At 60.1% G+C, this 27,052-nt stretch overlaps 2 protein-coding genes across 51 annotated transcripts in view; one reads left to right on the top strand and one right to left on the bottom strand.

The window, feature by feature from the left end:
* The window catches only part of MADD (MAP kinase activating death domain), a 44,398-nt gene extending 34,270 nt beyond the window's left edge, over window positions 1-10,128 (top strand). For 33 of the 50 annotated variants that reach the window (XM_089326877.1, XM_089326846.1, XM_089326842.1 and 30 more), the window contains 6 exons: window positions 4,296-4,460; window positions 4,701-4,773; window positions 4,872-4,978; window positions 7,056-7,125; window positions 8,807-8,853; window positions 9,138-10,128. In XM_089326877.1, the coding sequence (XP_089183003.1) occupies window positions 4,296-4,460; window positions 4,701-4,773; window positions 4,872-4,978; window positions 7,056-7,125; window positions 8,807-8,853; window positions 9,138-9,242 (567 nt within the window). In that variant the 3' untranslated portion in view covers window positions 9,243-10,128. The remainder of the gene's footprint in view (window positions 1-4,295; window positions 4,461-4,700; window positions 4,774-4,871; window positions 4,979-7,055; window positions 7,126-8,806; window positions 8,854-9,137) is intronic. The other 17 variants (XM_051853063.3, XM_070070792.2, XM_051853071.3 and 14 more) reach the window with 1 other exon arrangement.
* A 907-nt stretch (window positions 10,129-11,035) lies between these two features.
* MYBPC3 (myosin binding protein C3) lies at window positions 11,036-27,052 on the bottom strand. Its single transcript, XM_051853121.3, has 34 exons — window positions 26,918-27,052; window positions 25,605-25,871; window positions 24,916-25,023; window positions 24,732-24,839; window positions 24,496-24,644; window positions 24,120-24,237; window positions 23,658-23,706; window positions 23,450-23,479; window positions 23,220-23,273; window positions 22,483-22,503; window positions 22,055-22,218; window positions 21,030-21,162; window positions 20,695-20,697; window positions 20,460-20,584; window positions 20,262-20,367; window positions 19,991-20,157; window positions 19,486-19,651; window positions 18,746-18,852; window positions 18,612-18,641; window positions 17,938-18,077; window positions 17,624-17,704; window positions 16,941-17,100; window positions 16,345-16,449; window positions 16,043-16,231; window positions 15,095-15,229; window positions 14,835-15,002; window positions 13,152-13,240; window positions 12,775-12,967; window positions 12,525-12,664; window positions 12,235-12,394; window positions 12,010-12,146; window positions 11,577-11,763; window positions 11,450-11,486; window positions 11,036-11,332 (listed from the first exon to the last, which is right to left on the bottom strand). The coding sequence occupies exons 1-33, from the start codon at window positions 26,940-26,942 to the stop codon at window positions 11,476-11,478; spliced, it is 3,825 nt and encodes a 1,274-aa protein (XP_051709081.2). The 5' UTR covers window positions 26,943-27,052; the 3' UTR covers window positions 11,036-11,332; window positions 11,450-11,475.

Below are 27,052 nucleotides of genomic sequence, written 5' to 3'. Positions count from 1 at the left end.
GCAACCACAGCCTGGGGGCTCGGGTTACTCTGAAGCAGAAACAAATGTGCCAGGGTAGTTGAGAAGGCAGGCATTTGCAGGTCACCTTTTTGAGGGACTGGGATTTGGCCAGGTGTTTCTGAGAGCTGATCACTAACTAGGACACCTGTGCCCTATAGAGGTGGCAGGTGATCCTCGCCCTTTCTGGCTCCTTTTGAAAACTAAGCCTCTCCAGAAGATCCCTTGAAACACAGGACTCAGCATCGCCACTGTACATGCAGCCTTGGGCTGAGCCTCTGGAGTGTGGAATTGGCTCCTTTACCCTCACAGCGCCTGTTCTTAAAGTATTGCCACACCGTGCAACAGTGCCCCCACCACTGCGTCATCTGTGGCCACTCAGGCTGTCTGATCTCGCCTTTCTCAGAGCTCAGCCTGAGATCTGATCTGTTAGCAATTTGAGAAGGCTTTTTATGGATGTTTTTTACTTTATTTATTTTTTTTTAGTTATAAAAGTAAAATAATATATGTTGAAATTTTTTCTTTTTTAATAGAAAGCTTTTATTTAATAAATATAAATTTCATAAGTACAGCTTTCGGATTGTAGCAGTTCTTTCTCCCATACCCTTCCTCCCACCCCCAAACCATTCCACTCCTACTCCTTCTTCCCTCCCATTCTTAAGATTTGTTTTTAATTATCTTTATATACAGAAGATCAACTCTATACTAAGTAAAGATTTCAACAATTTGCACCCCACTAAGACACCCAAAGTATAAAGTACTGTTTGAGGACTCGTTTTACTGTTAATTCTCATAGTACAACAATAAGGACACATTAAGGTCCTACATGGGGAGCAAGTGCGCAATGACTCCTGTTGTTGATTTAACAATTCACACTCTTATTTATGATGTCAGTGATCACCTGAGGATCTTGTCATAAGCTGCCAAGGCTATGGAAGCCTCTTGAGTCCACAAACTCCAACATTATTTAGACAAGGCCATAATCAAAGTGGAAGTTCTCTCCTCCCTTCAGAGAAAGGTACCTCCTACTTTGATGGCCCTTTCTTGCCACCAGGATCTCACACACAGAGATCTTTCATGTAGGTCATTTTTTTGCCACAGTGTCTTGGCTTTCCATGCTTGAAAAACTCTCATGGGCTTTTTAGCCAGATCCAACTGTCTTAAGGGCTGATTCTGAGGCCAGAGTGCTGTTTAAGGCATTTGTCATTCTATGAGTCTGCTGTGTATCCTGCTTCCCATGTCGGATCATTCTCTCCTTTTTAATTCTATCTATTGTTATTACCAAACACTTGGTCTTATTTATGTGATCTCTTTGACACTTAATCCTATCTTTATGATCAGTTATGAACTTAAACTGATCACTTTAACTAGTAAGATGGTATTGGTACCTGTCAACTTAATGGGATTTGGAGTCCCATGGCAAGTTTTTAGCTTTACCCTTAGGGGTAAGTCCGAGGGGATGTGTGCCGAATTGTATATCTCCTCCCTCTTTTATTCTTACTCTTATTTTTAACAGGGATCAATTTTCAATTGGATTTAAACACCTAAGAATAATTCTGTGTTAAGAGTTCAACTAATGGTATTAAAGTAAAACAATATATGTTGTAAATTTTTCAAAATGTATAAAGTAAGTAAGGTAAACATTTCCTCCACTTCATCCCAGTTCCACTCCCCAAAGGTAATTACTGTTGAGAGTTTGGTTTTATCCGTTCAGATTAAAACAATAACAACAAAGCCTATTTGTGTAAATATATTTTGTATATATGGAATTTTGTTTTAGGATTTATATTTATATTTAGGATTTTTTTTTTTAAAGATTTATTTATTTATTTGAAAGTCAGAGTTATACAGAGACAGAAGGAGAGGCAGAGACACAGAGAGAGGTCTTCCATCTGCTGGTTCACTCCCCAATTGGCCACAATGGCTGAAGTTGCTCCAATCCAAAGCCAGGAGCCAGGAGCTTCTTCCCGGTCTCCCACGTTAGTGCAGGGGCCCAAGGACTTGGGCCATCTTCTTCTGCTTTCCCAGGCCACATCAGAGAGCTGGACCAGAAGTGGAGCAGCTGCGACTTGGTCCAGTGCCCATGTGGAATGCCAGCACTGCAGGTGGCAGCTTTACCTGCTAGGCCACAGTGCCGACCCCTATAACTTTTTTTTAAAAAAACTTAATGTATCATGGACATCTTTCCATGTTTTAAAGTTTTTGCATAGTCATTAGGTATTATCCTATTTACTTAGTGCCTCCCACTGGATTCTGTAGGACATATTCCTGGACATGGAGTTTCCAGATAAAGCTTATATACATTTAAAATTTGGATACATTCTGCCTCATTGCCAGCCAAAAGACTGTATCAGTGTGTAATTTGACCAGCAGCACAGGAAAGCCACATTATTACCATCATTTCTCTGGCCCAGAAATCATGGGGCCTTAAATATGCACCCCACCTTTACATGATGTTCTTAAAGGCTTGTGGAAGGTGGGGTGGTATTGTCCACTTTCCACATGACGGGATCCACAGAGTCAGGCTGGGCTAGGACCCGAGCTTCCTAATCTTACTGCTGCTGCTTTGCTGAACTCCAGCCAGATGTCATCAACCTCATAGTCGTATGCATTCCTTATTCATTCACCTGATACTTATGGAGCCGTACTATATGCTTGGCCCACTCTTGGGTTGTGGGGATTATAGCAGTGAATCAGACTGACATGGTTTCTGTTGCTCTTTCAGAGTGGATAAGCCATCGGGGAATTCAGATAATCAAAGAGTGTCTTAAAATGTGATGGACATCGTCGGGGCCGGGAGTTAGGGAAATACAGACCAGGGGCCTGGGAGTCATGGACAGCTCCTCGGAAGAAGTGACCTTTGAGCTTAGAATTGAAGGAGAAGTAAGAGGTGGAGTAGGCAAAGAAAGTGGCCCGGGGGTACCTGAGGACTCAGTGAGGATGTGGTTGAGGGCAAAGGGAAGCCGTGTGAGTGGCAGACATCAGGTAGGTAGGGGATGTCAAAGAAAGATCTGTCCAGAAAGAGAAGTGGAGTTCGGATGTGGACAGGGTGAGTATGAGAAGCTGCTCCGCATGAGAGGCCCCCTGTGGAGAAAGAATTAAGAATATTAACATGGTAATAATAGTCACTCTTGTATTTCTTCTGTCACGATGTTTTGTTACAGCTGCTAACCATCTGTGCTTCCTACGGGTTTTTTTGTGCATTAACTCATTGTGTCTTCACAACTACCCCACAAAGTTAGCTCCATCTTACACATGAGGGAATCTAGACACAGAGTAACTTGTTCATGGCACACAGCCAAGTAATGGCTGAACGCGAAGTGTAACGCAGGCAGTCTGACTCCCACTGTGTGCACTAGCACGAAACTGGATCAGAAACAGAGCCCAGAACTTGAACCCAGGCACTCCAGTAGAGGATGTCGAGACCACCACCAGGCCACACGCCTGCATCCTGTTTTGAATAGTTTTTGTGCAGTAAGCATTGTTCATGTGTCACTTATGTTATTAATTTATGAAAATACTTTTGTAGGAATAGGAATAGAGAGCTGGTGTTGTGGCTCAGTGGGTGAAGCCACCGCCTGCAATGCCAGCGTCCCAAATGGGCGCCGATTCAAGTCCCGGCCGCTCCACTTCCAATCCAGCTCCCTGCTAGTGGCCTAGAAAGAGCAATGGAGGATGGCCCAAATGCTTGGGCCCCTGCTGCCCATGTGAGAAACCTGAAGAAGCTTCTGGCTCCTGGCTTCTGCCTGGCCCAGCCCCAGCCACTGTGGCCATCTGGGTGCACCAGCACATGGAAGATCTCCATCTCTCTGTCTCTCCCTCTCTGTAACTCTGACTTTCAAATAAATAGATAAATCGTAAAGTAAAATAAAATAAAACAGGGAAGAATTAGGATTAGAAAATGCGTTGGTTCAGTCTGCCATCATCCCCTGCCTTTGTCTTTCTGAAGCAGAAAGGGGCTGACTCCTAAGGCTGTGTGGGGGAAGCATGTGATACCCTGTGAACACTTGAAATCTGTAGGACGTGGGAGATGTGGCAGAGAGAACAGACTGGAGGAGTAAGGCTCTGTGTACACAGGCTCCATCCAATGCCTTCATTTCTTTCAACAACGCTAGCAGACAGGATGGCCAGTCATTCTGTGTTTGTGTCTCCACAGAGGGAGGCTATGAGTATAGGGCAGAAAACCTGGCGGTGTGGTTGCCTGACTCCTGCCCTGTGGGAAGCAGTGGAGTGTGGCCAGGGATGGGCGAGGCTCTCCAGAGACCAGCGCCACTGAACTGCTCTGTGCACTTGCCCAGGTGTGTGATGACTGCGTGGTGCTGCGTAGCAACATCGGGACCGTCTATGAGCGCTGGTGGTACGAGAAGCTCATCAACATGACCTACTGTCCTAAGACCAAGGTGTTGTGCTTGTGGCGGCGAAATGGCTCTGAGACCCAGCTCAACAAGTTCTACACTAAGAAGGTACCCAGGATCCCTGTTTGTGTTGGGGGTGGGGTAGCCATTGAAGGCCAACAACGAGTATCCCGCTGAGAAGTTAAAGTTCCAGAATCCACATCTGGAGCCACCCTTTGTCCCCCATCTGTTGTGTGGGACACCCGAGGGTGTCTCTGAGACCTGGCCCTGGCCCGGCATTCCTCAGCTGGCAGAGGGCGGGAGCCCTGCAAGGCTTGTGTGACAGCGGCTGTCTCCCCTGTGCCGCAGTGCCGCGAGCTGTACTACTGCGTGAAGGACAGCATGGAGCGTGCTGCCGCCCGACAGCAGAGCATCAAGCCGGGTGAGAGGCGAGAGGGTGCTTTCCCCGGTCCTGAGTGTCAGGCCTGGCGAGGAGGTCGGGGCTGGGGCTGCCCACTCATACCCCCTCCCTCACCACAGGGCCTGAACTAGGTGGCGAGTTCCCTGTGCAGGACATGAAAACTGGTGAGGGTGGCTTGCTGCAGGTCACTCTGGAAGGGATCAATCTCAAGTTCATGCACAACCAGGTAGGTGGAGGTGGCAGCACAAGGCTGCCTGGCCCTGCTGTTCCATCTGAAGTAGGGATCGCTGTCCAGGTCCCCAGTGCCTTCCCAGTGAGCATGAGAGAGGGCCGCTGGGAGAACTGGAGCAGCCGGACCCAAGAGAGAGCGGGGGGGGGGGGCACAGTGACATTGGTGACCCCCAGGAGCCTGTGGCGGGAGGCTGAGAGGGACAGTGAGGCTGGGGCCAGGCTACCCGGCCGCTGCACTGGCACAGTGTGAGTGGGAGCGTCTCACGCGGCCCTTCTGCGCAGCACCGCTGCCTCCCTTTCTTCCCAGGGTGTGCTTTGCTTGGTGGTTGTGCTTTGAGAGTCGAACTGGCTGAGCTCCTCCAGTAGTTCTGGTGTGCGAGGAGCGCGTGCGTGCGTGCGTGTGTGCGTGCGAGCGACTCGTCTCTGTCCTCTCTGAAGCGTGTGTTTATTTGCCACTTCCTTCTCCCGCTGATTCTTCCTGTTCTCTCCCTTCCGTTGTGTCCCCGCTCTGTCCCCCGCTCCACAGGCCCTGTGCCCCTTCTTCCGGTGGGGGAGCACTTCAGGATCATCCTTCCCTTGTGGTGACGCCACCATAGGAGCTGACTTTGTTTTTCTCTTGGTCTTTTAATACAGTGTTACTTTTTCTCTCAGTGGACATTGCTTAAGCTAATTCCTTTCTGAGGCCAGCGCGTCATCCCAGGTCCGTTCCCAGCTCTGACTTCACACAAGTGCCTTCCTTCCCATTCCCTGGCCTGACATGCCAGTTCCTCTCCGTGAGGCCCCGGGCCCGCACCACAGTCCCTGAGCACAGGCAGCCGATCCTCAGCAGGGGGTGACGTGGGACTCTGGGGCTGGCTTCCTTGGCTTGCCGTGGGAGTTCTCCCTTGAGAATTCTGGCTGGGCAGCGTGGTGTAACAAGAAACAGCTGCCCTCGCTTCCCGGCAGCCCCTCACTGTTTCAGTCTGGGGCTTAGGAGGGCAGCAAACCCCTAGAGACCTTGGGGTGAGCCCGAAGAGTTTTGCCTAAGTGCTTTTCTAGGCCACAAAGGTGCCGGCACTTCTTGGGGCGTGGGTCTCTGGCCACGTTTTAGTGCTGTGGCCTCCCTTTCTGAGGATGAGATCTTGTTAAATGACACAGGGGCCCTGCCGAATTCCTTGTTCTGCCCTTGGGGCACCATGTTGTCAGACAGCGAGAAGTAAAGGGGTGCCACTCAGTAGTTGAGGGCGTGGGCCCCAGCTAGAGAGCTTTCTTGGGGGGAGTAAGTGCTGACTTCCCAGTCTGGTAATGAGACGGTGGCCTGCTGTCTGCGGCTGCCACACAGCAGTCAGTTGGAGTGGGGGAACGCGCCAGACCCCCTCCTGCGGAGTTGATACGGCGTGGAGCCACAGATGGGCCAAAGACAGAGCTGGAGCCAGGATGGGCTTGGATTCGAAGCCCAGTCGCATTATTCACGGACAGATACACTCGCTGACCTGCACAGTCCTCATCACTCAGCTAGGGGTAGAGCTGTAGACTGTACCGCTGAGGCGTAAGGATTATAGAGCTCCCAGGAGGCGAGTGGCAGCTGTTAGTGTGATCGGCACATACTGCTGGGAGATCCGGATCCTGTTTCGAGGGAGACTCCAACACCTCCCAGCCCAAGAACAGCCCCGGGGAGCTTTGCGCCCGTGCCAGCCCCTCTGCGCCGGAGGAGGATGCATGGAAGGGTCGAGACTTGACGGGCTGAGGGGAAACCGGGGCACTGTGTCCTATGAGCACTGCCCGGGCAGAGGGCACGGGCGGGCAGCCCAGGCCGGCAGAGGGGCCTTTGGGTTGGGCTTGACCGTTAAAACTAACGCCTTCATTTCTCTCCCATGCTTTCTCCTCCGGCCAGGAGCGGAAGGTACACGCCCTTTCTGCTGTCTTTGCTTCTTAGCGCTTTTGAGTTGTGTGTGTGTGTGAGTTCTGTCCTCCCTTTGGGAAGCAGGTTTTCTGTGTGGGAGCGGGGCTGTGTAGCCGGGAGAGTGGGCTCTGTGGGGCAGGCAGGGGCGGAGCCTCCGGGCCTCACCCCACCCTCCCTCCCTCTCTTGCAGGTTTTCATAGAGCTGAATCACATTAAAAAGTGCAATACAGTTCGAGGCGTCTTTGTCCTGGAGGAATTTGGTAATTACACTATTTTGCTCTTAGGTCTGGACTCCCATGGCAGTCACTCAAACCTCGGCGCTCCAGAGGAGGCACGAGGGGCAGGGAGAAGAAGCGCCTCCGCAGAGCGGTCAGGAGAGCAGGAGTGACAGGGAGGAAGGGGAGCCCCAGATGAGCAGGGAAGGAGAGGGCGAGGGCCGGCAGTGGCTGCAGAAGAGCCAGTGTGAGACGCCCCGAAGAGGCTCAGGGAAGTAGCGCCACCTTCCCTGGCCTGGCCAGACGGGCCGGGCGTCAGCAAGACCTGGGCTGGAGCAGGCTGGCGATGCCCAAGCTCTGCTGTGTCCGCGTTGCCTGCTGCCATCTCTCCAGCAGCCCAGCTCTGCTCTCCACCTGGCCTCTGTGCTAGAGGAGGGGCGTGGGGCATCGCAGGCAGCGTGCTCGAGGGGCAGGGAAGCCCGGTGGGCCTCAGGGGCAGAAGCGCAGTTGGAGCGGGGAGCCGGGAGCCGGCCGTCCCTGTCAGTGCTAAGGAGTGGTGTAGAGGGGTCTCACCCTGGGGCTTTGAGTTCCTGCTGTGTTTGTGCTTCATTCTTTTGTGCCCCTCATCGCTGCTATGAAAACCTTCGTTCTCCAGCAGGTAAAGTGACCGCGGCTCGGCTCGTGCTGCCTCTCCCCAGGCCCTGCCTTGGGCCCTGCCGTGGGTGGGCGGGCTCCCTTTCACCACACCAGCTGCTCACATGGCCACCTCGTCGTCTCCTCTCTCCCCACCCTCTTCCTTCCCGACTTCCCTCCACTCTCGCACCGGCTCCCGGAGCCCAGTCCTCTCTCCCTCCTGCGCTCCCTTCTCTCTTCTGCCCGAGAGATGTTTGGGAGAATCTTCCAGCTCGCTCGGCCTTTGACAAGGTTATGACGTGCTAACCCCAAGTTCCCCGAATTCTACTCTCAGGGTCAGGAGAAGGCGTGGCCAACTCACCCCACTTTTTTTCTGGCTCCCAGGGGGATGCCACACCCCTCTGCTCCCAATCTCAAGGGACCATGATGATGATGGCTGAGCCTGGGCGCCCTGCTCCCTCCTCTGGCCAAGCAGAACCCCTGCATGGCTGGGGCAGGGGTGACTCGGTCTTGCATTCTGGGCTGTGGACATGTGTGTATCTGCCTGCCGCTCCCCGGGTGCTGTCCCCGCCTGTCTCTCCTGCTCGATGTGTCTGCTGCCGAGCCCTCTGACGCTCTCCCTCACACAGGCAGGCCTGGGCTTCTCCTGCCACTCAGGGAAGTTCACTTGCAGTCTCATGGGACACTCTGGGTAGGGGCTGGGAACAAAGGGAACTTTGGGGCTGGTGATAGGCGTGAGTTCCCGGGCATTTGGGCAAGGTGAGGCACAGGCTGGAGACAACGCTCCTCTCCCGGCTCACATCTGCCAGTCCCCAGGGCCCTGGACAGAGCGGTGACCAGGCGGGGCCTTTCAGAACCACGGGCTCCAGAGGTCTAGCCCAGCTGTCTGGGGGCAGTGTCGTCTCCTCCGGCAGGGTCTGGACAGAAGTCTCGGGTGGCCGCAGGCCTGTCCCAGCCTAAGCTGCTGGCAGCCACTGCGAGAGGCTGCAGAGGGAAGGGGACCCTGGTGCCAGGCACTGCCGCCTGAGGGAGCATGGCACTGTCGCTCTTAGTTTTGAACTTTCTGTTTTGTCTCTTGCCCGTCCGGTTTTAGTTCCTGAAATTAAAGAAGTGGTGAGCCACAAGTACAAGACACCAATGGTGAGTGTGCCACCCGGCCCCGACACGCCAGGGCTGCGCAGGGCTCCCTGGGGACCTCTGCGCAGGAGGGGGGTGGGCGTCTGTGGGCACCTCGGCCAGGTGCCTGCAACACAGCCGAGGCCGAACCAGTCTTCAGCCCTGGGAGCAGGCACATGTGCACTAATCCCCTCTCCCGCGCCTTGTGCTCCGTGTCAGGGCAGGAGTCACCGGCTTGGCACACCCTCCACATGTGCAGGCACGGGAATCTCTGTGTGACTGACCTATCTGGTTTTCTCTCCCTCTAGGCCCACGAGATCTGCTACTCTGTGTTGTGTCTCTTCTCGTACGTGGCTGCAGCGCGCAGCAGTGAGGAAGGTCTCAGAACCCCCCCACGGCCTGTCTCGAGCTGATGGAGGGGGCGGAGCGGCCGCCCAACCCAGGGAACGCCCGTGCGTCTTGCTGTCCCCGCGTGTGCAGTGCTGCTGTGATGAGACGTGGATGGTGTGTGTGTGTTCTGCGCAAGCCGAGGCTTAGTTGGGTCCCAGTTATACGTCTCTGAGTGTCTTTGAGCGTTTGTCACAGGGCTAAGATAGCCCCTGCCACCTCCCCCTCTACTCCCAGAAGGTGAGCCTACTGTCCCCGCAAGGCCCCAAGAGTGAGTGTGTGGGTGGGTGTGTGTTGGGCCAGTGCAAGCCCACCATTGCGTGTCCTTGAGATGTTTGTGTCGTGGTTTCTCGTCCTTGTCGTCGGCATCCTGACCCCCCCAGTGCAGGAGCCCGCTCTCCATTGGTGACCCAGCACGACTGAGCGCCTGGAGCAGGTCCGCTCTGCGGGCGGTGAGGGAGACTTGAGCCTGCCCCGCCAGGCCAGGGGTGGGCAGGGAAAGGAAGGGAGGAGTTTGGGGCAGCTGGGAGTGAGCTGCGACCTCCCTGCCTCCTCTTGCCTCTCCCCAGTGGTGGCTCCTCCGTGGCCCAGCGCTGTGGGGGCAGCACCTGGGGACAGCCCTGGGACTTCCCTACAGGGCGCTCCCTAGCCTTCCACATGAGAGGACGGAGTGGTTGGGACTAGTAGTGACCCAGGGACCACTGCTGCACTGCCCAAGAACCAGGGCGGGATGGGGAGTGGCCGGGTCCCGTCCGCACGCCTGTTCTTGCAGGCAGCGTCTCCTGGCACCGGGTGCCAGAAGGGAAAGATGGCCTGGGGAGCAGGGGAGGGGCTGTAAATATCCCTGCTCTACGTTATTTATAGAAAATGTACAGCTCTGTGATTATGAAATAAATGTCCTAACTCCCCCTGGCCGCCTGGCTACCCTGTGGTCAACGAGATCTCTCAGCCCCGGCCTGGGCTTGGGCGGGAAGGGAGGGAGATGAGGTCCTCCCCGTCCAGGCTGTGGCACGCGAAGGCCCAGCTCCTGGCTGCCACTTCTGGGGCTCCCAGAGAGAGGCTGCAGCAGGGAGCTTTCCTTCCCCAGGGCTGCGCTGCTGGGAATAGCCGAGCCAGGCAGCCCCCGCCTCTCTTCCCCTCACAGATAGGACCTGGGCATGGACGGTGCAGCCAGCCCCACTGCAGGGCCTGAAGCTGGGCGCTGGGCTCTGGGCCAGGAGTGCCTTATGTTGAGCAGAACTCAAAGGAGCAGGCTGCATGGACTTCCTATGCCATGAAAAGACCCGGCACTCCGCAGGCAGGAAGCGGCTACTGTGAGGGCACCTCTAGGGCCTCCCAGCTTCCTCCTGAAAGTCATGACCACATTTAGGCTCCCCGTGGGGGCAGTAAGAACAGAGTAGGGCCCTGGCCTTGGGCCTCATGCCCCCTGTGGCCGGACAGGACTGCCCTCTGCTACCTGAAATCCGGGTGTGAGTGGGCGCTGGACTTGCTGGTCGCTGGGACCCCAGCAGCCTGATGCAGCTGTACCCTGGCACCTGTGGACACAGCCCACCCCCACCTGCCGAGACCGTGGGTCACTAGCACGGGATCCTGGGAGTCCTGGGACCCGAGCAGGAGAGCAGGGGGACGTGGCTTGCTGCTGCCCAGCATCCCTCCACGCCAGCTCCTCTGCTTCCTCATCTGAAGCGGGGATGAGGTTCTGGTGCTGAATTCTCAGCTCAGAGCTCCACTCTGGCCGCGTTTAATCACCCGGGAAATAGCATCTGTGACAGTCAAGTGAATGTCCCCCTGCCCACGGCGCAGGAAAGGTGAGTTCTGTGAGTGCACTCATCTTTTATTGAGATGTGACGGCCAGAGGGCCTGTCCCCAACCAGCATCGTCTAAGCCCACCCACTTTTTGCCCCGAGGTTCCGAGAGCTTCCCATGGAAGCGCCCCAGTTCTGTTTTTGTAGAGCCCACTCCTGGCTGCTGTGCTGCCCCCCCACCTCACAGCCCAGGATACACCTGTGTACATGTGTGCATGCACACTCGGGCACACACACACATCCAGGGGCAGGAGGATGGCTTCTCCAGCTTCTCCAGCCTTCCGGCAGGTAGGGCTGGCGTCCAGCTGTGCCTGTAATGGACTCCATCGTGAGTGACCTGAGGCCTATATACACACACACACACACACACACATACACACATACACCCCTAGACTAGTAGCCCAAGGCTTGCACCCTGGTGTCCATACCTGGCCATCCCTGGGAGCCAGCCTGGTCACTGAGGCACTGCAGGAGAGAAGGCCATGCCATATGTGTCTCCCAGCTCTCCAGAAGCCAGGACCCACCCAGCCGTGACACAGGCAGCAGGCTCCTCACCTCGCACCTCGAGGCGGCACTCACACTGGGCCTCGCCCTGTAAGTTGGTGGCCCTGCACACGTAGATGCCTCCGTCGAAGGGGCAGGGCTTCCTGATCTCCAGGGTCAGCACCCCCTGCTTGCTGAACATGCGGAAGCGGGCATCTTGCCCCAGGTCCAGGCCATTCTTGAACCAGGAAATCTTGGGCTACAAGTGAGGTCAATGGAGGGAGATCATCACAGGCTGAGGGGGCTGGTGTGAACCCCGGGGGAGACATTTCTGGGGGCACACATGTTGAGTCCCAAACTGCCCCAGGCTGGGCGAACACAGCTAACAGTGAGTGCCAAGGCCCTGGGCAAGCAGAGGGCCCTCCAGACACCCAGAGGTGGGGGAGACGGGGCCCGTGAGTCCTGCCCCTAGGGTCGGCCAGGACCAGGGCCCCAGGTGCCCTACCTTGGGGCTGCCCCTGACGGAGCAGCAGAGGATGGTGGTGTAGCCAGCGATAATTGTGCGGTTCGTCAAGGGGTGGGTGAAGCTTGGGGCCTCCGAGAAGTCCAGGGCCTTGTAGCTGGGTGGCTCATATGTGATACCTGTTGGTGACAGACTTGGTGTCAAGAAAACCAAGCTAGGCCACGGTCCCTGCACCGGCTCCCCTGTGTGGGAGTGAGGATGAGGCACCTGGTCTGGGGATGAAGACGGGCTCCTTGGTGGTGGCGGCTGTGTCACTGGGACCCACTGCATTATGGCTGAAGACCCGGAAGTAGTAGCCATTGCCAATGATGAGCTCTGACACCACGCAGTGGGTGCGGCGGTAATGCTCCAAGACGGTGAACCACTCCTGGGGCACACGAGGCAAGGGGCACCTCTGGGGGCAGCGCTCCCTTGGCTACTCCCGGAGCCTCCGTCCATACTGTGGAGGTCACCAGATCAGCAGAGGGAGAAGGGGTGGGGCAGGACCCCAGGCTCACCTGAGTCTTCTTGTCAGCTTTCTGCACCGTGTAACCCCAGATCTCTGTGTTGCCGTCGTCTTTGGGTGGCTTCCACTCCAGAGCCACGTTGAAACCCCAAGCTTCCACGACCCGGATATCCTGGGGGGGACTTGGCTTGTCTGCCAGAGGAGATCCGGTCACCTCCCCTGCTTCTAGCCAGGACCTGGCCCGCCCCCTTCCCCAGGCAGCTCAGCTCAGTGAGCGTGTAGGGAGGCCCACGGGCACACACCCACAATCTGCAGGACCAGCGTAGCCTTGTCCTCCATGTTCTCGATGCGCACCGCCACCTGGTAGGTGCCCGAGTGGTCACGGCGGGCGGCACGGATGAACAGGATGGTGTCCGTGGGGCTGTTGCGGATGTTCACCTCGCTGGCCAGGGGCTGCCCTTCCTTGGTCCAGGTCACCTGAGGTCGAGGCTTGCCCTGTGGGCAGGGACAGCTCAACCCTGGGCCTGGCTCCCACAGAGGACCAGTCACTGCCCCAACCTCACGTGTGTGCCAGTGGTGGGGTGGGGTGGGTTCTGAGAAACAGCCCCCTGCTGGCCGTGCCCGCATGAGCCACAACGGTGGTCTCCCTCCTGGGGACAGAGCAGGGGGTCAGCCCTACCTGGAAGGGAATGAGGAGGTTCACGGGCTCCCCAACCTTCTTCTGGATGGTCTGGCGCAGGTGCCTGGGCAGCTGAAGCCGTGGTCGCTCTGTGGGTTTAGAGGGGACGGCTGAGCTGGCGCCCACTCCGGTCCCAGTCCTGAGGAACTGCACAGATCCATCACTTTAAAGATTGGTTTATTCTTTTGAAAGGGAGGCAGAGGGAGAGAGAGGTCTTTCATCTGCTGATTCTCTCCAAGTGGCCACAATGGCCAGGGATAGGCCAGACCAAAGCCAGAAGCCAAGAGCTTCATCTGGGTCTAAGGGACTCAAGGGTCCTCCAGGGATTAAGCACTTGGACCATCTTCTACTGCTTTCCCAGGCGCATTAGCTGGGAGCTGGATCAGAAGGGGGGTGGGGGCTGGTGCTGTGGCGCAGAGGGTTAATGCCCCAGCCTGCAGCCCTGGCATTCCATATGGGTGCCAGTTCATGTCCCAGCTGCTCTACTTTCTATCCAGCTCTCTGCTATGGCCTGGGAAAGCAATAGAAGAAGGTCCAACTCCTTGGGCTCCTGCATCCATGTGGGAGACCTGGAAGAAGCTCCTGGCTCCTGGCTTTGGATCAGCACAGCTCTAGCTGTTGCAGTCATTTGGGGAGTGAGCCAGTGGAATGGAAGACCTCTCTCTCTGGCTCTAACTCTCTGTAACTCTTTCAAATAAATAAAATATTAAAAAAAAAAAAAAAGTGGAGCAGGGGCCAGCACTGTGGCATAGCGGGTTAAGCTGTCGCCTGAAGCGCCGGCATCCCATATGGGTGCCAGTTAGGCTCCCTGCTGCTCCACTTCCAATCCAGCTCTCTGCTATGGCCTGGGAAGGCAGTAGAAGATGGCCCAAGTCCTTGGGCCCCTGTACCCATGTGGGAGACCCGGAAGAGGCTCCTGGCTTTGGATCGGCGCAGCTTCAGCCGTTGCAGCCACTTGGGGAGTGAACCAGTGTATGGAAGACACCCCCACCCTGGTAACTCAAATAAATAAACAAATCTTAAAAAAAAAAAAAAAAGACTTGAACCGGTGCCCATACAGGATGCCGGCACTGCAGGCAGTGGCTTGACCTGCTATGGCCCCTCAGCCTCTTGAGACAGGGCCCAGAGAGTTGCAGCTAAGAAAAGAGTCACATGCTGGGCCCTGCCCCTCCTCTGGCCTCCCTGTAACCCACAGCAACCCAGACTCCCCAGCCTCAAGTGCCTTACCGAGCGCCTGCTTCCAGCTGAGCCTTGCAAGAGGCAGGGATCAGAGAGGCTGAGCAATTCATTTGAGGCCACACAGCCAGAAAGCCATGGACCAGACAGATCTAGGCTTCTAGAGCCTACACCCCGTGCTGTTTCCTCCCCTTTCTTCCAGTTTTTAGGACCACTATTTACATGATGGAGCAGAACAGAAGGGGGTCCCAGACGGCCCAGGCTGACCCCCACTGGCCTCAGCGCTCAGTCCCCAGGGCATAGACTGTTGTGGCTGAGGGACTGTCAGAGCCCGGAAATAACGGCCTAGACTCCCTGTTCTTCAACAGGGAGGCTGACATGAAAAAAACAAGCGAGCCCCCCCGGTGCTGTTGCCCTGAGCCTAGGAGGTGGCTGAGACCCCAGCCCCCCAACCCCACCCCGCCCAGACTATATCACGGGCCTCATAACGGCACACGGGGCACTCACGCAGTATCTCCTGCACCGTCACAGGCTCCTTGGTGGTGACGGGGGCTCCAGGCCCTGCCACGTTGTATGCGCGCACACGGAAGAGCAGCCGGGCCCCCGTGGGCAGGTCCTTCACCAGCATGGTCGTACGCTCCGTCAGCCCCTGCAGGGCGGCCACCCACTCGGAGCCTGGGCATGGGGACGGGGCGGGGTCAGTACGGACAGCCCAGCTCTGCTGCCCACCCTCTGCCGGCTGGCGGGGGCCCAGGGCCGGCACTCACAGCCCTCCCAGCAGTACTCCACGCTGTAGCCGTCCAGGCCGCCCGCTCCCACGCGCTCCGGTGGCCGCCACCGCAGGGAGACCGTGGTGTCAGAGACGTCCTCCACAGCCAGGTGCGTAGGTTCGCTGGGGGGGCCTGGGCGGAGGGAGGTGGGAGAGAGGGGTCCCTGTGAGTGAGCCTGCACCAGCCGGCCCAGACCCTCCCCTGCCTGCCCGGCTCAGAGGGCATCCCCACGCCACAGTTACAGGATCTGAATGGGAACGGAGGCCGGAGCACAGCTGCCGCCAAGAATAAGGAAACGCTACGTAACTGGGTGAGGGGACCGGGAGCAGAGCAAAGCAGAGGCGGTCCCTGAGAGACCTGGACCCTTCTCCCACTGGGACCTCCCCAGGCCTGCTGTCTCCCACGCTGGCCCATGGGAGCCTGCCCCCCGCCGCAGCCAGCCTCGCCTCCCACACCCTGGAGGCCAGGTGTCCTGAGGGCACCCCCACGGCCTCGGCCTTCTCCCCTGAGACACCATTGTCTGATGAAGAAACAGAGCCTTGAGGGAGACAGAGGACGCCCTGGGGGCCGTGGAGCTGGCTCTGCAAACCACACCTCCCGTGGGTTCTTCCCACAGACGCCTCCAACAAACCCCAAGTTGAAGGGGGTGGAAACCAGGGAACAGCTAATGTTTAGTGAGCATGCACTATATGCCGGGCGCCTTGCCTGCCTTATCTAAACTGCATTAGCCCCATTTCACAGAATTGGAGAGTGAGGCTGGAAAACTGAACACGGGGTCCAGCTGGGTCTCAGCTGGTCACTTAACTTTTCCAAGACTCAGTTTCCTCATCTGTAAAACGGGGCGGCTCATCCCCTACTGAGCCTTAGCAGTGACTCCCGCGCACAGAGCAGCTACAGACATCGCTGGGGCCCCGCGGCCAGAAGGGGACGCCCAGGCCGGCTCACCGATGGGCATGAAGGGCTGAGAGGCAGGGCTGGGCCTGGACATGCCCACGGCGTTCACCGCATAGACCCGCATCTCGTAGGCCACGCCCTCGATCATGCGCCGCGCCTCGTGGCTCAGCCCCGGCAGCAGGTCGAAGTTCAGCCGCATCCACCGGTAGCTTTTCTTCTTCTTGCGCTCCAGGATGTAGCCTGGCAGGCGGAGGGTGGAGGCCGGAGTTCTGATCCCTCCCCAGCAGCCCCAGTGGCTGCCCTCACCCCTAGCCCCACTGCCCCGCCGTGGTCCCCAGCGTCCTGGCGCTCACCCAGGACTGGCTGCCCGCCGTCGTAGGCCGGCGGCTCCCACTGTACAGTGCAGGAGTCTTCGCCCACATTGCTGATGTTGGGGGCGGCAGGGGCGTCTGGCACATCTGGAGGGCAAAGACAGGACCCCGTCGGCCTTGCCCAGCTCAGGGTCTGGGACAACCTGCTGGTCCCTCCAGCAATGCCCTGGCCAAGAGGCGAGGCACCCTTCCTAGAGTGTACTACTGGGCGTGTCACTGGCCTGGGACCCGCCCATTCTCCACCCACTCCCTCTCGGCCCTTTCACAGCTCTGTGGCTCGTTGCACGGTCAGCTATGCCTAGCATGCCTACCCCAGACTCCCACAGGCACAAGAGACAGCTCTGAGCTCAGCGCTCTGCCCGGCCCTCGGAGCCGGCTCGGGTGCAGCGGACTCCTGGGGAATCTGCGAGGTGCGCCTGCCTCCGTCTCCCCGCGGGAACAGGGCTCCGAGCAGCCAGAGACACCTCCCCACGCACGGCCGTGGCCGCTGCCCCTCGGAGGGTGTGCCTCGGGCCCTCTGTTGAGTGGCCCTGGCGCTGCCCCTGTGCTTTCTCTGGCCTGGACCCAAGCAGCCTCACCGATGACCTTGACTGTGAGGTTGACCTGGTCCTCGCCCACAGGGTTCTTCACGGTCACGACGTAGACGCCCTCATCTTCCTTCTCGGCCCCCTCGACCGTGAAGACGCTGCGGTCCTTGGAGGTCTCCACTCGCACCCGGCCTTCGGTCTCACACAGAAGCTGCGGGGGACGGGGAGTTGGGTCTGAGCCCAGAGGGGAGGGGAGCCCAGCGCAGGGGCCACGGTGGCGAGGTGGGGTGGGGGAAGGGGAAGGACACAGCTGGAGGGGACCTGCACCATGCAAGCACCAAGCCCAAAAGCCTTTCGTGAACCGTGGGCCCCAGGGCAAGGGCTCAGGCTCTGCCTTCGCCGTGGGTCCCAGCCAGGTCACCAAGCCTGTCCGTGCCTCGCATCCCCTCCCCCACGGCTGTTGTGAGGATCCCGCCAGCCCCCAGGTGGGCAGGCCTGCAGAAGAACCAGACTGGAGAAGTGGACCCGGGTGAGCGGGCTCTGCTTAGAGGAGAGCCAGGGACCCCACTCCTCGCTGGGAAGCAGCCCAAAGTCAAGGCTAGCTCGAGGGGGCAGGGATCCAAGGAGTGGCCCCATCACCAGGGGTGTGAGGGGCCTTTCCACAGTGGGCCCTGCCTGGGCAGGTGCACGAGCCGTGGAGAGAGAGCGATGAGGGACAAACACGCCTGGCTCACCTTCTTGTCAAACACCCACTCGTCACTGTCACCTGCATCCTCTGGGGCATCGGGGGCCGGCCCGGCGGGGGCCTTCTTCCCCTGGGAACAGAGCACGCGGAAAGGAGGGGGAGAGGGGCTGACTCAGCCTGGAGGGGCCCCTCTGTCTCCTCCCACCTTCTCAGCAGCTGCCCACCGTGACCGGCCCCCAACAGGCAGCCAGGTGTGGGACACGAGCATGTGCCGCGGGGTGGGGTGTGGAGCAGATCCAAACACTCATCTGGTCCCTTGTGCCCATTTCACGGTCAGAGAAATTGAGGAAGGAGCCAGGGTACCTGTGTGATTGTCTTCTGCCAGATGACAGTAGGAGCAGGGTCCCCAGAGATAGGGACATCCAGGCGTAGCTTGTTCCCAGCGACAACCACGATGGTGTCTGGTGTGCGGCCCGGGCAGTCCAGGTGGATCTTGGGAGGTTCTGGAGGAGGGGAATGGCAGGGGTCAGAGAGGGGAGGGGCCAGGCCCATGGAAGAAGGGGGAGCTGGGAGGAGCACAGGTCTCTGGGGCAGCGGCCACTGGTTGTTGGTCTTTCACCAACCCACTTGAGCTCTAGAACATTCCGTCACCGGAAGCCCTGGGTTAAACCAAGTTAAGCTTCTTGACCGTGGCCTTCTCAGAACCCCTAACCCGTGAGGCTCAGTGCTCCCTGCGTCAACACGAACTTCCCAAACTGTTCACCACGGAACCCTCCGGAAGTGGAGCACAGTATTGAGTGGGCCCGGTTTGGGACGGTACCTCCCAAGGGTCCGATGGTAAAAGCTCACGTCAGGGGCTCCATCTGGCATCTCTACGCGTCGGCTTCATCCACACCCCCATTTTAGAGATGGGGAAACTGAGACTCAGAGAGATTCTAAGTGGTCCAGGGTCGTGAGTGCCAGGGCTGGGATGGGGGTGGGGTGGGGTGCAAGGAGGTGGGCAGGAGCCCAAGCAGGACACAGGGACCCCAACTCACCCTGCCTGGGCACGAAATCAATCTTGACCTCTGCAAGAGAAAGAGTAGCAGGTGGTTCAGCAGCAGCAAAGGCCGGGGTGGGGGTGCTCCAGGCCCTGCCGCCCCCACCCCTCCCCCAGCTGGCACCAGCTCACCCATGAAGTGGAGCTTGGCGGACAGGTTACAGGCAAAGCCCTCGGGCACAAAGCTGTAGTCGGCTTCGTCCGCGGGCGTGACGTCGTCGATGGTCAGTTTGTGAACCCTGCAATGCATCAGCGCCTCAGGGGACCACACTGGACCATGCGTCCCCACTCTCCAGCCTCGCTGGACGCCCCACCCAGGGGCTCCAGGGCGCCTTGGCGTCGTCCGAGCTCTTGGGTGTGTGTGCTGGTTTTGTGTGCTTTCCCTATTTCTGAATCGTCCAGCTCCCCGGCATGTGTCCCGAGGTAGGCAGTGTAGACGTGATTTCTACACCAAAATGTCTCCTTGGCTGGGTCCTTGAAGACCGGGCAGGCTTGGGTCTCACTAATCCCCGTGAACCTGGGCCCGGCACGGCTGGGCTCAGATGCTCCGGGGGTGAGCAAAAGGGCGGGGAGCGGGCGAGGGCGCTGGCCAGAGCCGGCCTCCTCCTCCATGGCCTCCCGCCCCGCCAGGGTCCCGAGCTGGGGAGGGGTGGGGCTGCGGACCCTGTCTGCTTCCCTGATGCTTCTGTCTGTCTCTCTCCCTTCTCCATCCGTGGCCTCTCCTCCGTGTGTTCCTCTCTCTCCACCCTCGTCTCCACCACTTGATCGCTCTTTGTCTCCTTCTCCCTCTCAGTCCCCACCTCCGTGTGTCGGTCTCGGAGCCTCGGTCTCGTTCCCGACGACGGGGTCTGTGGCTCCATCGGCACACTCACCGCCCGATGTGGGACACCTTGATGCGGCTGTCCGGCACCAGCTCCTTCCCGTTCTTGAGCCAGACGCCTCGCACGTTCTCGTCCGAGACCTCGCACTTGAACACGGCCTGGTCCTTGGCGCCCACGGCCAGGTCCGCGATGCTCTGATACACCTCCAGCTTCTTCTCTGGGGGCGGAGTGGAGGTGAGGGGTGGGGGTGGGGGCGTGGACCCCTGTGAGGACGTGCGGGCACGTGGGCACCGATGTGGGCACGTCTGGGTATGTGTGGTCAGCTTGGGAAAACATGCATGAGTATGCGTGTAACACACATGTGTACCCGTGATGGTGCAGTGCACACTGGGAAATCCAAATGTTCCAGGGATGACACAGACCAGGCCCATGCAACCCTCCAGACACCCCCTGGAGGTGGCTACTCCAGCACCCCCATTTTACAGAAGAGAAAGGTGAGGCCCAGGGTGTGAAAGCGACCTGCCCACGGCCTCACAGGCCCGGACCCTGGGCTCACCCTGCACGATGAGCTCCGCCAGCGCCTGACCCCCGCTGGTGCGCAGCGCGTAGTGTCCCGCGTCCTCCAGCGTGGCCTCGTTGATGATCAGGTGGTGCTTGCGCCCGTCTTTCTTGAACCGGTATTTGAAGGTCTCCTCCCGGGTCAGCTCTACCCCGTCCTTCAGCCTGGCGAGTTCATGAGGGTGGGGAGGTGGCAGGGGCTGTGGCCTCCACTGCACAGCTGGGCCTGGCCCCCCGCCCGGCCCCATGCACGTGCCCCTGCCACTCACCACTTGACCTGGGCCCCCTCCTCTGACACTTCGCACTCAAACTCCACCCGCTGGCCCACCATCACCTGCTGGTCCTCCAGGGGCCGCGTGATCAGCACAGGGGGCTCTGTCCCGGCAGTGGGAGCGAGCGTGAGGGCTGGGCCCTCTGCGGCCACCTCCTCCCCTCCCCGGGACCCCGTCCCGGGGCCCCAGGCTCACCTTTGACAAACAGTTCAGTGCTGCACTTCTCACCGCCCACCACACACTGGTAGGCGGCATCGTCCGCCAGGGAGCACTGGCTGATGGTCAGGGTGCGCTTGGCGCCCACCGACTCGAAGATGTACCTGGGCGGGGTGGGGGGTGACAGGAAGAAGCAGCAGAGCCATGGGTGCACCCCCCAGGCTCAGGTACCCCACTGCAACCCCCGCCCCAGGCTATCCAGGAGGGGACCTACTTGCTGTGGGATGGAAGAGGCCATTGGAGCATTCCGGACGGCAGCAGGGAGAGGGAGAGAAAAAGGCAGAGTCAGGAAGACGGGAAACGCGGCTAGAGAGAAAAGGGGACAGAGACAGAGGCCGGCCCTCCCCACGGCCCCCAGCCCCGGGACCCGGGGCCACCCTCACACACCTGCCGCCCTCCCCACGGCCCCCAGCCCCGGGACCCGGGGCCACCCTCACACACCTGCCGCCCTCCCCATGGCCCCCACCCCCGGGACCCGGGGCCACCCTCACACACCTGCCGCCCTCCCCATGGCCCCCACCCCCGGGACCCGGGGCCACCCTCACACACCTGCCACTCATCTGAATCTCCTGCCCGTTCTTCAGCCATTTGACCTCGGCATCAGGGTCGGCCAGCTCCACGGTCAGCCGGATCTTGTGGCCCTTGCTCACCTGGTAGGCTGGCTCCAGCTTCTTCTGAAAGGCTAAGCACCACGCCTCAGCCCTGGGCTCCTCCCTGCCCACACCTGCTCCCCTGCGGCCTGGCCATGGTGCTGTGGCCAGGCCTGGGTCCTCCACGCAGCCCTGTGGGCCTTGCTGCCTCCGCCTCACCCTGTCTGGGTCTCCTCTGTGATTCTGTGTCTTTTTCTCTGGTACCTCCTTGTCTGTCTGTCTGTCTGTCCGTCTGTCTGTCTGTCTCTCTGCTTTCCTGTCTTCCTTGGGGCTCCCTTCTCCTGCACGGTTAGGTTAGGTGCTTCCTGGGAGTGAGATAAGTGTCCCTTCCCTCCCTCTTTGCTCTGTTTCGACAATAACCCTATTTTTGCTCTCGGGCCACCCCCCCGCCCCCCGCCAGGCTCTTCACTCCTGCAGTCTCACTCCCCTCGTGCCTTGAGGCCCTTATGACAGTCCCCATGCCACAGGGGACAGGCTCAAACAGGCACCGTGACTGCCCAAGGCCACCAGCCCTGCAGCCGCCAGGGAGCGGGGACCAAGGTGCAGGGTAGAGAGGGAACCCCACACCTTCAAGCACTCTGGCCGCGCCAGGAGCCAGCTTCAAGGGGGCAGGGAGCCAGCGCCTGGGTGTGCCACGCGGGGCCCGTTCCTTCACAAAGCTCTCCCTGCCTCAGTTTCCCCATCCGTAGAATGGAAGTGACAATCATTCTGGCCTCATAATACTATCATGAGGACGACACGCCTGGCTCAGCAAGGAGCTATTACTGCTACTAGGGCTCCTACGACCGGAGGGCACCTGCTGTGCGCCAGGCAGCGCCTAAGCAGGCAAGGCCACTGCTGTCCCCGGCTCCCAGCTGCTGGATGGGGAAGGTCTAGCCTGGGCCCTCCTCCTCCTCCTCCTCCGGGTAGGGCGGAGGGGCTAACCTGTGCTCTTCCTCTCGTCCTGCCTCATGCCCTTGAGCCGGCGCAGCATGCCTCGCAGGTCGGTGACGCCGTGCTGGAAGGCGATGCGCTCGTACTCGGAGGGCGGCGCCTGCCGCAGGATCTCCCACACGTCCTCCTCCGCGGGCGCCTCCAGCTTCGAGTCCCTGCGGCCCGCGGTCGGTGTGCAGGGCTCAGGGGGCGCGCTGTGGCTGGGGGCCAGGCTGCAGTCCCCCCATTCCCTGGGGCGGGGCTTCCCCAGGGGCCCAGGACCAGGCAGCTGTCACTGCCCCTATCCCCTGTCCCTTGACTTCCAGTGGATTCTGGACCAGGTCTAGAGGCCAGGGGGGCTCGGGAGGGGCCGGGGCTGGGGCGGGGTTTCTGGCCGAAGTAGGGGGTGGCCAGGGCACTGGGCAGTGCTGGGCACTCACCGCGGGGTCCGGAAGCTGCTGCTCCAGGTGGGGCAGAAAGAGCAGAGGGCACAGCAGAGGTCAGCGCTCCCTCCCCTGGGGCATGGCCTCCCAGCCTGGGCCTCCACCTCCTCCCACTTCCCCGCCCTCCTCCGCACCTGCCCCTCACATCCCAGGCGACTCCTGTGTGGGTGTGCCCCCCCCCCAGTCTGAGCCTCTGGCAGGGATGCGCCTTAGACCCCACAAGCGTCAGCTCTGCACCGTCCCCGCCCTGCTGCCCCCAAGCCCCCAAGCCCAGGTCTTACTCTCTGGGTGGCAGCAGCGCAACCGCAGCAGAGGGCGGCGGGAGGGAGAGGAGTGGGAAGGAGAGGACAGACAGAGAATACGGGTCAGCCCGGCTGGGCTCGGTGGGCAGCACCTGCAGCCCTGGGGCCTCCCCCATGTCCTCTGGGTCCAGCATGGAGAGAGGCAGCTGCTGCGGACCCCGCTGGGCGTGGGGGCTGTGCATGGCCCATGGCAGTGTGGGGCCCATGGAAGTGACAATCATTCTGGCCTCATAATACTATCATGAGGACGACATGCCTGGCTCAGCAAGGAGCTATTACTGCTACTAGGGCTCCTACGACCGGAGGGCACCTGCTGTGCGCCAGGCAGCGCCTAAGCAGGCAAGGCCACTGCTGTCCCCGGTTCCCAACTCTTGCGCTCCCTCCTGGTCCCTCCCAGGAGGACCTGGCCGCGTGTTGTTGCGGGGATCTCACCTCTTCTTCAGCAGCGAGCTAAAGTCCAGGATGCCTGCATCCTCATGGCCGTCACTGTGCAGAGGGAACAGCAGTGAGGCTGCGGGGGAGGGGACTGGCAGCAGGTTGGGGACAGGACAGGTGGGGTGGAGGGGGAGGGGAGGGAGGGACACCCGGCAGCCCCAGCTCCTGGCCCATCTCAGAACCCCCAGGGTCTGTGAACAGGACAGGGAGGGGCTGGGGAAGGCTACCTGGTTCGCCGACCACCTGCAGCCAGGCTCCTGTGGGGTTGAATTCAGAATCCTCACCGGCCCAGCGGGGCTGGCTCCCCCCACCTCCATAGACCAGCCCTGCCCGCCCCCGCTTCCCCACCACATTGCCTGGGCTCTGCCTCCTGTGTGCCCCTGGCCCTGACCCCAACTGGCCCGAGACTCGAGTACTGCTCTGCCCCCAACTCACGTGCGACGGAAAGCAGAACGGAGGTCCAGGTCTCCCTGGCCAATGGCCTCTGGGTTCGAAGAGAGAAGGGAGGGGGCTTCAGAGCAGCCCGGGGAGAGCCGCAGTGGGCTCTGGGAGTGTCTGCAGGCCCACCCATCCGTGACCCCCATCTGCCCCGGACCTGCCTTCCAGGGCTGCCGGAAACAGGAGCAGCTTATGGTCCCCACTCCATTATGGGCGTGGGGGGTGGGCTCCCTCTCGTCTCCAGCTCCCTCTCACCAGTCTCTGTGCTACATTTGGCCTCTGACCAAAGTCCCCAGCCCAGTCCTGGGGGCCTCTGTGGATTTCTCTGTGGGAGCAGCAGTGGGGCTCCTGGTGAGCACCCATGTCCCCCCGCCCCTAGTGTTGGGAAGTGGAGACAGGCTCAGGGCACTGGGACCCGCAGGGAGCCTGGGCCCAGGAGAGTTACCACGGCCCCCTCACCGTGTACGGTGAGGTTGAAGTTGCAGCTGTCAAATTTGTCCTTGGTGGACACCTCGCAGCGGTAGCCACCGGCGAAGGCCACCTGGGCGTCAGTGATGTGCAGCTCAAATAGGTAGACCTGTGGGGATGAGGTATCAGCGGACACGGCCCCTAGCAGAGTCTGGGAGTGGCCAATGCCCCACCCGCCTTCGTCCTGTCTCAAGGCCCGTGACTGCCATCTGCTGGTGCATGATTGTAATCGCACCCTAGTGTGTGATGGCATCTATTTAAGAAGCACTTTGTGCAGTGCACAGCCTGCACACCTGAGCGGATCGGCTCTGCCTACAACACTGGAGGCCCCTGTGTGCCCCAGACCCCCATGCCTTGCAGGCCCCACCTTGCTGGTCCGGTCGTAGCTGTCGTGCAGCTGCAGGTGTTGGCCCACCTTGCTGCTCAGGTCCACCCACTTGCCCTTGAACCACTTGACCACGGGTGGCTTCAGGAGGCTGGCCCCGGCCACGCGGGCCGAGAAGGTGATGCTGCCACCTGCAGGAGAGGGGCAGCAAGCTGGGCTCGAGGGTGCCCTGCCGCCTGCCTCCCCACCCCACCCTCTGCACAGCAACCCACACTCACCCACGGTCACTTCGCCGTCCTGCGGCCGCATCACAAAGAGCCCAATAGCGTCATCAGGGGCCCCAGGGCACCCAGGGGCAGGGCCGGCGGCAGCTGCTGAGTTTGACCCTATGAGCAAAGGCCTTTGAGACCCACCCAGGGTCACCCCTGTACCCGCCAGCCCTGACCTGCCCAGCCCTCTCACCTTCGAGACTTGGGGCACTGCCTTCCAGCTCGGGCGCTGGGGCCAGGGCTACTCCGGGGGCTCCAGGGGTCTCAGCAGGTGCAGGGGCTGGCACGGGCTCTGCCTTCTCTGGAGGGGCCAGGCGGGAAGTCATGGCAGAGCTTCCAATCCGAGACCCTCCCCTCCGCCCTCTCTCTCCCAAGTATGACTCTTGAGCACGCCTCTGGTTCAATGAGGATGTCCAGAGCGCTCTGGCCCTGTCCGCACACTCTGGCCCGGGGCCCCTGAGCTGTGGCTCATGCTGAGCAGGGGCCCGGCCTGCACTGCTCCCTCTCAGCCTCTCCTCCTGGCTCTGCATCCCTGCTCTGCTCTCAACAGCTCTGCGGTTCAGCCCTGCTCACTTCCCCCAGGCTGCCCTGGGCTCCCTCCTCACCCACACTCTGAGGGCTCCCTTGGGAGAACAGCTGGCCCATCTCATGGCCATCTGTGTGTGGGGCTGCCCTGGGAGGCCTTGTCCATCTCTGAACTCCCCCCAGCTGCCCATCGGTCGGCTCAAGCAGGAAGGTCTTGCTGTAGAACCAGGGAGGGGTCTCTGGGCAAGGCCATGTGACAGCGCCTCCTGTACCTTGGGGGGGCCGGGTAGGCAGCGGCAGGATCGCCTCTGCCCCAAGAACTGCAAACCCCAAAAATCGGGCTGACCTGAGTCTTACCTGCCTCTATGACCTTGAGGTCAAACTTGACTTTGGAGGAGCCAGCGATGACCGCATAGGAGCCTTGGTCAGCAGGGCATGCGTCCCGCACCGTCAGCGTGTGACGTGTGCCCTCGGCCACCAGGCCATACTTGTCACTGGCACTGAGGTCACTGCCTCCCCGCTGCCAGCGCACCTTCAGCCCGGCCCGCTCGGTCTCAGCTTCGAACACGGCGGCGCTGCCTGCGGCCACTTCCGCCGAGCGCGGCTTCTTGCTGAAGGCTGAGGCTAGAGAGCCAGATGGAGGCTGCAGGGGCCCCTGCGGCTTGTGCACCTGCCCCTGCTCCTCTCTTATTAAGTCCTTCCACACAGCACCTCTGACTTCTCCAGCAGCTCCAGGAGGTAGGTGGGTGCCCTTATTACGTCCATTTCCCAGATGAGGACACTGAGGCTCAGACAGGTTGAGTGGTTTGTCCAGGATCTCGCAGCCAGTAGGCAGGGGAGCCAAGGCTGTGGTCCTAACCTCCACACCAGACTTTGCTAGGTGTGCTCCCTAAATACTCTGCTCTCCCTGCCTGGGCACACGGCTGCTCAGCCCAGCCCCCACCCCCATCCCCCCACCGTCTGGGGCCCTTGACAAGGGGCAGGTGCTCTGCTTACGTGGAATGTGGCTAAATTTGTCCTCCAAGGGACAACTGAGATAAAGCGGGCCTGGGAGGTGGCTGGGGGTGGGGGGCTGGGGGCCTGCCCAGGACAGCCTTGGTTAGGGCCGGGCTCAGGCCCTAGCCACTGCTCTGTGGTCTCTCTGCCCTTGGCCCGGCCTCAGGAGCCACTTGTATGTTTTCTCCCTGAGAAGAGGGACTGCATCACTCGCAGCGTGGGCCAGGCCTGGCGTGGGGGCCACGCAGGTGCAGGCTAAGGAGGTGGATTGGCTATCAGCTGGCAGAGCCGAGCCCAGCCCTCCCGCGTGGATGGGGAGACAGGCACAAGGCGGGTGGGGCTGGTCCAAGGGCATGCATTGAGCCTGGCTCACGTCTGGGCTGAGCTTGGTCCCCCTGTGCTCTGGGACCGGGATGCGGGCTGGCAACCCCCTGCCTGGGTTCTCGCCTCGCTCTGGGGCCCTGATCCTGGGTTCACCTTCTCTGTCTTCAGAGGACTGGAGCATAGAAATGGAGACTTAGAATGGGACCTGGGGGGACCCCTACCGTGCCCTGGAGCTCCGAGACCTCATCCTCATTAACCCCTCAAGAACTCCCTCCCAGTCCTGCCCCCCGATTGCAGTCACCCCCTGCCCCCAGCCCCCCACTCAGACCCAGCCCCAGGCTGGGAGCTACCTGGTTTCTTCCCCGGCTCCGGCATCGTGAGAGAAGTCACACCAGGCACCACGCAGGCACGGGCCACCCAGAGACGGACTGAGTGGGGTCCTGGCCTCCCCACTATATATGGGGGCCTCCCCCTCCCTGGCTTTG

The sequence above is a fragment of the Oryctolagus cuniculus genome, chromosome 1 (genome assembly GCF_051225735.1).
Source record: "Oryctolagus cuniculus isolate XC-2025 breed Fujian yellow rabbit chromosome 1, ASM5122573v1, whole genome shotgun sequence".
Taxonomy (NCBI): domain Eukaryota; kingdom Metazoa; phylum Chordata; class Mammalia; order Lagomorpha; family Leporidae; genus Oryctolagus; species Oryctolagus cuniculus.
Note: the sequence above shows the minus strand (reverse complement) of the source record. Positions and strands in the feature narration are given on the sequence as shown.

What these genes read in the sequence shown, in the direction of transcription:
- MYBPC3 (XM_051853121.3), bottom strand. Translation starts at nt 26,942, where the DNA reads ATGCCGGAGCCGGGGAAGAAACCAG. An exon ending in CTTCAACCTCACCGTACACG is followed by an intron (nt 23,707 to 24,119) that starts GTGAGGGGGCCG and finishes CTTCGAACCCAG; the next exon opens with AGGCCATTGGCCAGGGAGAC. An exon ending in AGCTCGCTGCTGAAGAAGAG is followed by an intron (nt 22,504 to 23,219) that starts GTGAGATCCCCG and finishes CCCCACCTGGAG; the next exon opens with CAGCAGCTTCCGGACCCCGC.